This window comes from Trichosurus vulpecula, chromosome 5 (assembly GCF_011100635.1).
Source record: "Trichosurus vulpecula isolate mTriVul1 chromosome 5, mTriVul1.pri, whole genome shotgun sequence".
NCBI lineage: Eukaryota > Metazoa > Chordata > Mammalia > Diprotodontia > Phalangeridae > Trichosurus > Trichosurus vulpecula.
The window spans coordinates 272,032,822-272,042,652 of record NC_050577.1 but is presented as its reverse complement, the minus strand read 5'-3'; the positions used below and the strand labels follow the sequence as shown (position 1 = coordinate 272,042,652).

Here is a 9,831-nt window from a genome sequence, read left to right as displayed (position 1 = left end):
TTCCTTCTATTTCTATGATTGGTCTAGACTAGACTCTGTCTGAGCCTAGGCAGTAATTTTTTACAGACTGGACTAGCTTAAACTAACATGGTAGGAAAGGATCATGGCCTGGGTAGAGTCTTCTCTGCATTTGGATATGAAACAGTTATGTACAAGGGAAGAAGGAAAGCAGTCCTAGGCAAGGAAGATAAATACTCAAATAAATACATAGATGAGGAGAACCCCTCAGCTGAGAAGTGAGGGAGAAACTCATAAGAACCTAGATTTAGAACCAGAAGTGACCTCAGAGGCCATTTCACAACTTCTTCATTTTATATATGAGAATACTATGAACCAATTGTCCAAGGTCATATGGGTAACACATGCAAAAAGTTGGATTTGAACCCCAGTCTTCAGAGTAAGGGTACTTTCCACTACGCAACAATACCTCTCCCTGCCCCAGGTATTCAAAATTCTCTGGAAAAAAAAAAAAAAGACCAAGCAGATTTTCAGGAATGGGAAACAAGTAAACTTTATTGTTGTTCCAGAATCTCAGATCCTTGGATTTAGTTATGGGATCATAGAATTTAGAGATGGAAGTGGTTAGGGCCATTATTTAGCCTAAACCTTTCATTTTGTAGATAATGAAGCTGAAGCCCAGAGAGGTTAAAAAATTTGCCTAAGGTCATACATCTAGTAAGTGGCAGAGCTAGGATCTGAACTCAAATGCCCAAATCCAGGGCTCTCTCCACCCTCAGAAGAGCACAGTTCCAGTCCTAGTTCTGATTTTTAGTAGTTATGGGACCTTAGGCAAGTCAGTAAAATCTCTGATCAACCTTTTCCTCATCATTAAAGTAGCTATAACAATATTTGCACTACATGACTCATACGGACATTGTGAGGAAAATGAAAACTATAAAAATGTGAGTGTCTATTGTTTATGAAAAAGAAAAAGTGTTAATCAACGTCTGGGTCTATGTGTATTGGAAGGAACATGAAAGGAACTGAGTTGGTTGAGGAGGGAAAGCTCTGGATTGTGGAATTCTGTCTGGGCCATTAAAGGGTTTGTTTTTGGGGAACCACTTTTCATTCAGTATGTGATAGTCTTCAAAGTTGACATGGTTGTCTTCTTCAAGATGGTGCCAGTGACAGAACCTGAACTGGATCCAGAGAAGCCAGAACCAGAGGCAGAGATGGAGCCAGAACCAGAGCCTTTGACTAAGTTGGAGCCTCCAACCACAACACTGGAGCAGCTGAACCCGGAGTTCCCACATACTCCAGAGCTTGTGGTACTTCCACCAACCACTGCTACAAAAAAAGGTGCATCTGTTAATAATACTAGGACTTCTTTTTTGCCTCCCCTTGGAGGGCCAGAGCAACACCAAACCACCTACCCCCTCCCAGAAGCCAACCAGGACTCACAGATGCTGACATTGTCGATGTATTCCCCAGACATCCTATTGGAAAAAGGACAAGGGAAGGAAAATCTCAGTCAGCATCCACTGTATCCATCCCTCTGGGGCTCTGAGGTCTCTCTAAAGGCAACCAACCCACAGGGCAAGCAGAATTCCCAGTCCCCAATTCATAATCTCTTGGTAGATCTGGATAGTGACTCAAAGTGGGGAAATGACCCAAGGTATGAAGGTAAGCATTTCGTTGGAAGTTTCCCTATCAGATATGGCATTGCTGTTAGATCATCAAGGCCCCAGCAGTCACCTGCACTCCTCGCCCTCCAGTAGTCTCCTGTAGGTGGCTATTTCCACATCCAGGGCCAGCTTAGTGCTTATCAGCTCCTGGTAGTCTCGGAGCAGGCTTGCCATGTCTTGCTTAGCTTTCTTAAGTGCACCCTCTAAGTCCACCACCTTGACCTGGGCATCCTTGAGGGCCTGGTCTCCACGTTGTTCAGCATCAGTGATGGCAGACTGGATTGTGGCATTCTGTAAAGGAAAAGCATTGGCTATAATAGCTCTGTCACAGGACACTTTCCTCAGCCCACTGTGGACTTGGAAATAAATTGAGTGTATTCCAATTTCCCTTTCTTCACATGAACAGGAAATTCCAAGATCAGAGACCTTAATTAATTTCCTCTACTTTATCTCATTCTTTGTCAGGGAGACAAGCTTGGGCAACTTTCTTGCTCCTTCTGAGTGGGTAGGGACCTTCACAATTAGGGAAGAAAGGGGCCTAAGGGAATACAATGAACACTGAGTGCATTAGACTGATCTTCAGAGGCCTTAGGTTCAAATTTCAGTTCTGCCACTTTCTGGCTAGGTGACATGAGCACATAACTTCAACTCTCTGACCCCTGATTTTCTTCTGAAGTATGGGTGACTAGAACACCCACACTACAAACCTCAAAGGGTTGTTATAAGGAATGTACTTTATAAATCATAAAGTGCTATAGAAATGTGAGTTGTTGCTATGGTGAATTTTCAGATTATCAGAGCAGAACAAGACATGAAGTCCATACCCAGTCAGTATTTGATTGATTGATTGAATGCACAGATTCCCTGCCATGTTCACATGGCAGGACCCAAAACAGCATTCTAAAGACACACTGAAGAATTTTAGCATTGTCCAGTATTTGGGATTGTCTGTGGCACAATGGCGTTCCATCAAGATGGATATTTGAGGGCTGACTGTTTGAGAATTCAGAGAGGTGGGCTTGTAGCGTAAACTGGGATGATCTAGAGAATAACTTGGCAAGGGGGAAAGGAAAGATTCTGAGCCAATATCCTGGCAATTCATAAATCTATGTAACAAGTCATAAAACTACCTTGTAGCCCCAGCCCATTTTCTGCCTGTTACACACACACACACACACACACACACACACACACACACACACACACACTGAAAAGCATCACCTCTGAGGCTGAGGTAAAATACCCACCTAAGTGCATATACTCTTTGTCTCTTTTGCTCTCTTTTACCCCTCTAGACCTTCATTACTTTACACTTTTCCAAGGGTGGGATAAAAGAATTAAGTATTTTGATTTAAAATACCTTCCCTTGAAGTTCTTGCTAAAATAGATAAATCCTTAGTAATTTCAAAATAACAAAGGAGTTGAGAAAGCAAAGAGGTAACCTTGTTAATAGCCATCATCTGCCCCTTACCTAGGAGTATTACACAATTAGTTGGGTGTATACAAATTGTCTTATGATCTCCTTGCCACATAACTTTGTTGTTTGTCCTTTGGACCAATGACACTGGGAAAGTGATGCCTTGACTTGCAAGTGAATTGAATTGAAGTGAAGGAGGGTTATGCAAAGTCACCAGCCTTACTTTCTCCTCAGGAGCCATGTGGGTCTCCAGTGGAAGATACAGATCAAGATGACCGGAAATGGCCCCTGATGCAGTGCTGAAATCTAGGCCTTTTTAAGCTAAGGTCTCAGTTTGTTTAAAGCAACACCCATTCAGTGATTAGGGGTAGGTAATAGATGAGGCCAAAAAAAAAATGGCCTCTTTTACCTAGTCAAAAGAAAAAAATCAATCTAGGAGGGGAAGACCCTCAGGGTTTCTGGCCAAAATAAAAACAATTGCTCTTTACAATGAGGCTGAGTCATCATAAACTAAACAATGACCAAGTGAGCCCTGGGCTGGGACCTATTATTAGCCAATCAGTAACAGCAAGAGTGATAAGGGTTTGAGGCATGGTCAAGTAGCTCCATTTGAATCCCAATGGGCTTTATCAAAGTCTGGCTTTCCAATGCTGTATTTCAAGAAATCATAAATGAAACTACATGGGGCAAACAAGTTCCAGCCTTTTTTTAATAGAATAAGAAAGTAAGGAAAAGAAAAAAGAAATCTAGCCCATAAACCCCAAGATATCTTGGAGGTTTCAGTGATTAAAATCTATATTCCTTTGGGCAGAGCATCCACAGGTAAGGATATGATTCCCTAGCCACATAACTACACCTCTAACCAATACACCAAGGGAAAGAGTTTTAATTTCTCTTCTTACAGTCATTACTAATTGAATAATGGATCCCTTCATTTGGGGGACAATGGGGAGAGAAGCAGGAGTTGGGGAGGGTAGGCTTTAGGGACACAAAAGGCAGCAACTGGAGGGAGATACTGAAGGAGAAGTAAAGGGTCTAGGGAACCCAGAAGAACCTACCTGCTTCTTGACATTGTCAATCTGATTTTGAAGTTTCTGAATTGCTTGCTTCAGCTCAGTAATTTGAATCTTGGTGTCTCTTATGCTGTCTCCATGTTTCTCAGCAGACATTTGAAGCTCCCGATACTGAATAAGGGAGCCAGAAGAGACACTATCACTCATTAGTGGCCCCCATCCCCTGACAGTGACTCCCAAGGTCACCCTGAGCACCCTGGATCCCCTTTTTGCCTACGTCTCCCCATGTCCATGCCCATGATGCCCATTAATGTATTTAGGTTAGGACTTCAATTCTTCCTTCTATGAGATGTAAGAATGCGCATTCGAAGAGTCTCTTCAATGGAAGGACATTTAGGGGGCACTGAAAACCATCAGTTTCCCCTCTTCATCACAATCCCTGGAGAGGAGGGGGACAATGGCACCCAACCCCTCCCCAAACCCACTCAGTAGCAGAATGATGTCACACAGAATATAACCAAAAACCAAACTCCCAGAGTCCTTCTTGACAGTCTAGGCCAGATGACTGGGGAAAGGTCTGAATGACCTCTAGGTAGGAACTGTGGAGACCGAATGGGAGAACAGACAATGCCAGGACAAAGACCTTAGTCTGGTACATGGCTTCAGCCTCTGCTTTGCTCTTCTGAGTAATAATCTCATATTGGGCTCGGATCTCTGAAATGATGCTTCCCAGGTCCAGGTATCGGTTATTATCCATGGAAACCACCACTGAGGTGTCGTTGACATGAGTCTGGAACTGACTGAGCTCCTATAGGAGAGATAGTATTATCCTGAGCCCAGATCCCTCCACCCCAGGAACTCCAGAGCCCCAATTCCTTTTGAGCCTCCAGGCTAATAGGATCTTACAGTCAGTGCTCAGAATCCCCACTGAGGGTAGGTCGGGGCAGGATCCAGCCAGGAACTGGGCAAGGAGACGTTATCAGGATAGACCAGTCATTAAAGACCAGAGAAAAGGAATGAGGATCCCAAGGGGCAAAGTAAAGGCTGCTGGGATGATCAAAAAGAGAAGACTAGGGGCTGAGGGGCCCCTGTAGGAGAATGGCACAGAGAGAAACAAAAGCTTAGGGGGCAGTAGAGGAGATGGCTATAAGCTAGGACAGGAGAAGGGGGCGGGGGGAAGGAAAGGAGCATTGATTAAAAGCCTACTATGTACCAGGCACTGTGCCATGTCCTTCCCAAACATCTCATTTGAGCCTCATTGCAATCCTGGGAGATAGGTTCTATTATTATCTCCTTTTTACAGTTGAGGAAACTGAGGCAGATAAAGGTTACATGACTTGCCCAGGGTCACGTGGCTAATGCCTGAGGCCAGATTTGAACTCCAGTGTGCTGTCTAGCTACTTCTGGAAGCGGATAGGGCGTGGGAGGAGATGCTGGAGAGAAAGGGGAAAAGGAGGAGGATAGGGGCTAGTGAGATCCGAAGAAAGGGGGAAGGGTTGAAGGGCCCTTGTGTAGAGGGCAAGGAATGGGTAGGAGCACTGAAGGGAAGAGGAAGGAGTAGAGAGGCAGGTGCTAGAAGGACATAAGGTGGGGAGATCACCTCTATGGGAAGAGGCCAGGAGCGGGGAGGAAGCTTGGGAAAGAAGGGACATCATGAGGGTCTAGTCTCCTCTCTTGAGGAGAATGAGGAAAGGTGGTAAAGGGATAAGCAAATGATGAGGAATACTGGGGCTGGGGGACAGAGGCTTAGGGAAAAGACTGGATGATGGTTCTGAAGCAATAGAGTCTGCCGGGATATTGGACCAGGGTAAGAATATGGAGATTTGCCTACCAGGGATATCATTTCCTGGCCAATCAGAAATATAGTCACAGAAACCATCCCTTCCCACCTCCTTGGGCCCACCCCCAGCCCCCTCCTTGGGCCTTTGGCAGAATCTTGGCGCAGTCCTCACTTTCTCAAACAGACGTCTCAAAAACCTGATCGTTTCTTGAAGAGTATCCACCTTGCGTTGTAGTTCCACCTTGCTCATGTAAACGCCATCTACATCCTAGGAAAAAACGGAGGCAAGAGACCTGAGCTAACTGCTGCCTGGGTCCTTTTATCTAGCTCAGACCAACTGGCTAGATCACCATCCTTTTCTATCCTAGACTACAGATCTATCGCCAATCTATAAAACCTTCCCTCATACTCTTTGCCTAACCATAGAGAAAAACATTGGGATTGGGCACAGGGCTCTCCTCTTTCACAACAATGACTTACACTCTCATCTTCCAGGAAGCCTTCTTTGATTAATCCCAGCCAATTTTTCTTAGATAATTCCCCTACTCTTCTTCTAAGAACTCATGTCTACACACCTCTTCGGTAGCCCCTACCTCTATGTATGTATATACGTGTGAATGTGTGTGCCCTGTTTCCCAGCTCCCTGGGAGCTCCCTGAGAGGCAGCACTTAAGTTCAAATTGAAACTCAGACACGTAATAGCTGTGTGACCCTGGGCAAGACACTCAACTTCTTTTTGCCTCAGTTTCCTCATCTGTAAAATTGGGATAATCATAGCACCTACCTCCCAGGGTTGTTGTGAGGGGTTAAGTGAAATAATATTTGTAAAGTGCTTAGCACAATGTCTAGCACATAGTAGGTACCATAGAAATGTAAGTTGTTATTTTTATTATTATTTATCATCGTGATCATCATCAGAGCGAGAGGAAATAACATTGAGCCATTCTCACCTTCTTGAAAACCACAAAGTCATTCTCAGCTGTGGTACGTTTGTGAGCCTCCTGTTCATACCTTTCAAAGGAAAAGACAAGATGGAGGTACCCCAGAGGTCATCCTATCCATTCCACTTCCTCCAAACTAGAGTGTTCTGAAGCAATCCTCTCTTCCTCCCCCTTTCCATTTAAACTATACCTTTCAGAAGTTTTCTATCTTTCCCATGAAGTAGCTGCTTCCTAACCCCCTCTTATCAGATCTGCCCATTTCCCCTTTCAAAGGAAAGTGTAGCCAGGGAGCTGAAACTCTAGCAGGGCTATGAATAAAGCTAGAGGCTAAGGGATGCCCCAATGACTCTTCCTCCTCCTGTCCTGAAAACCAAAGGGTCAGAATCTGAACTTCACTGACTCACAGTGACTGAACAGGAATTTCTTGAGTTCACTGAGCTATTGGGAGAGGCAGCCAGTTATTGTGGAAAAAGCATAGATCTTAGAACTAGGTGTTGTTTGTTTAGTCATTTCAGTCATATCCAACTCTCCATGACCCCATTTGGGGTTTTCTAAGATACTGGAGTAGTTTGCCATTTCCTTCGCCAGCTTATTTTACAGATGAGGAAACTGAGGCAAACAGGGTTAAGTGACTTGCCCAGGGTCACACAGCTAGTAAGTGTCTAAAGCCAGATTTGAACTTGGGAAGATGAGTCTTCCTGACTCCTGGCCCAACACTCTCTCCACTACACCACCTAGTTTCCCTAGAACTAGATGAGCTGGGTTCAAATCTTGACTTGGCTGCTTTCTAGCTAGGTGACCCTGGGCAAGTAACTTGATTCTCTGGACTCTGGTATCTTCCTTTGTAAAATCTGAAAGTTGAGTGAGATGATCCTGAACTTCCTAGGCCCTACTATGACCCTTTCCTTCTGCCCATCTCCTTGGGGCCCTCAGGTAAAGAAGATTTGAGGGGCGGAAGTTGCTTTTTCCTACTTGGTTTTATAATCTTCCTCCTGCTCCTGACAAGTCTTCAGCTCCAAGGCCAGTGCCCCATGTTCCCCCTGGAGCTGCTCTAGTCGCCTCCTCAGCCTGGCTATATAGTCTTCAAAGACAGGCTCCATGGTTTGGAGATGGCCACCCGTTCCCTCCTTCTGGTCCTGCAAAAGCTGCCACTTGGTCTCCAGTACTTTGTTCTGCTGTTCCAGAAACCGAACCTGATGCACAAACAGAAGGATCTTGAAATTTCTCCAGGGTCAAGTGTATAGGCCTCCAAAAAAGCCTCAGAATTGAAAATAGACAACAGAGGTGGGGGAGACCTAGCCCTGCAGTCAAAAGACTCAAGTTTGCTACTTCTTGGCCAAGTGTCCTGGGACAATTCACTTTCCGGGGTCAGGTGAACTCTAAAGGCCTTTAGATGCTATAATTCTATGGCTGGTCAGTCCAGTGAAGCTGTCCCTTGCTTAATTAAACAGAGCAAGTCTCTATTTTGGTCTTCCCCTGCCCCCATTTTGGCCATTTACAGGGAATATTAGCATCTCCTGAAGGGTTAATGGAAGTAGCACTTCCTAGTATTGACTAACTCTGTTTAACCAGCAACCCCCACAGCCCTCCCCTGAAATATCCAACAAGATAAAATTGCTTCTAAGAACACTGGGAGACATGACAGCTAGGTTTGGGAAAAGGGGATTTTCTGACTTTGAAAGATGATTGGACAGGTCACGGAGAGAAGCCAGAACCCCTCTCTCATCAAGAATCTCTAAGCCTGGGACCAGAAACTGTCTCTCTGGTGAAGGCACAGCTGTAGGGGACTGGACACAATGACCCTCACCTTGTCAATGAAGGAGGCAAACCGGTCGTTGAGGGCTCTAATCTGCTGAGTTTCCTGAGCCCGGACAGTTTGGAACTGAGGGTCAATCTCAATCTTGAGAGGACTCAGGAGATTCTGATTGATGGTGACCTCTTGGATGCCTCCTGGGGGACAAAGGCCAGCCCCAACCCCACCCTGCCCAAACTTCACCCCAAATCTGCCCCCTGACCCCCAGCTTCTCCCTCCTCTGCCAGAGATGCCCCTGACCCCTCCCATAGAACAAAAGCTTTTGCTGCTGAAGCCACCAGCTGTTTTTGCTCCCCGGATGCCCCCTCTACCCCAGTTCCCTGCCCTGGGAAAGCAAGCAGAGCGGGCACTGAAGCCCCCATGGGCACCAAATGGCACACAGGACATGGTCAGGACAGATGGTCTCAGCGGCTTCAGACAGATAGACAGTCAGACGAGGTGAGTGAGTTCCTGCCCTGGGGCTCCAGCACGAGACTTTTATCCCCACCAACCGGGCTGGGCCTGGGAGAGCAGGATAGACCAGGATGATATTGGCCTGACTATGTTTGTCACTTCCTTCCCCATCACCACCACCTCACACTGACCTGTCCTAAAACACACCCAGAATCAATCATCCCCCAGCCTGAGACCCAGTCTTGCCATGAGCAGAACCCTGTCCTTTAGAGGAAAGAAGAAACATGGGAGCTGACCTCAAAGAACTTTCTTCCTAAAAGCAGAAACGGGGCCCCAGGACACCCAGACAGAGAAACAAGACAGAACTAGGGACAGTCAGACAGTTTGGGACATCAGTTAAGGGTGAGATGAGATGAGAAGAGAATGGAGTAAGCAGAGACAGGGGTGAATGGGGAATCAGAAAAGGCATCTGGCAAGGAAGAAGGGAGAGGGGAAAAGGAGAAAGGGGAGGAGAAAAAAAGGAGAAGGGAAAAGAAAAGGAATGGAAAAGGGGGAGGGTAAAGAAAGGGGAGGGGCAACAGAAGAAGCTATGTGAACTTCAGAAGTGGATAAAAGTAAGGTGTGGGGAAGGGCTGGGGAGCAGGTTTGCCTTACCAGAGTAGACCGCCACAGCCAACCAACTCCAGAAGGTGAGAGACACCTCGGCAGCCTCCTGAGCACAGGAAAATGAACCATCTAGGAGACTATTCTTGCCATCAAGATTGGGGTGTGGGAGGAGGGGGTCAGAAGGAGGCAGGGAGAGGCTAGAAAGTCATCCAGGCTACATGACACAACAAGGTTTGGGAATGAA

At 45.9% G+C, this 9,831-nt stretch overlaps 1 protein-coding gene across 1 annotated transcript; it reads right to left on the bottom strand.

The window, feature by feature from the left end:
- Positions 1-864: 864 nt before the first annotated feature.
- Positions 865-8,975, bottom strand: KRT78 (keratin 78). The gene is made up of 9 exons (XM_036760382.1): positions 8,583-8,975; positions 7,748-7,968; positions 6,785-6,845; positions 6,008-6,103; positions 4,699-4,863; positions 4,101-4,226; positions 1,696-1,916; positions 1,402-1,436; positions 865-1,287 (listed from the first exon to the last, which is right to left on the bottom strand). Exons 1-9 carry the CDS (start codon positions 8,973-8,975, stop codon positions 1,070-1,072), a joined length of 1,536 nt encoding a protein of 511 aa, XP_036616277.1. The 3' UTR covers positions 865-1,069.
- Positions 8,976-9,831: the final 856 nt, after the last annotated feature.

Excerpts from the sequence above, each read along its gene's own strand:
- KRT78 (XM_036760382.1), bottom strand. The coding sequence starts at position 8,975 with ATGTCCTGTGTGCCATTTGGTGCCCATGGGGGCTTCAGTGCCCGCTCT. Across the intron at positions 1,917-4,100 it reads TTGACAATGTCAAGAAGCAG|AATGCCACAATCCAGTCTGC; the intron begins GTAGGTTCTTCT and ends TTTCCTTTACAG. Across the intron at positions 1,437-1,695 it reads CTGGAGGGCGAGGAGTGCAG|GATGTCTGGGGAATACATCG; the intron begins GTGACTGCTGGG and ends TTTTTCCAATAG.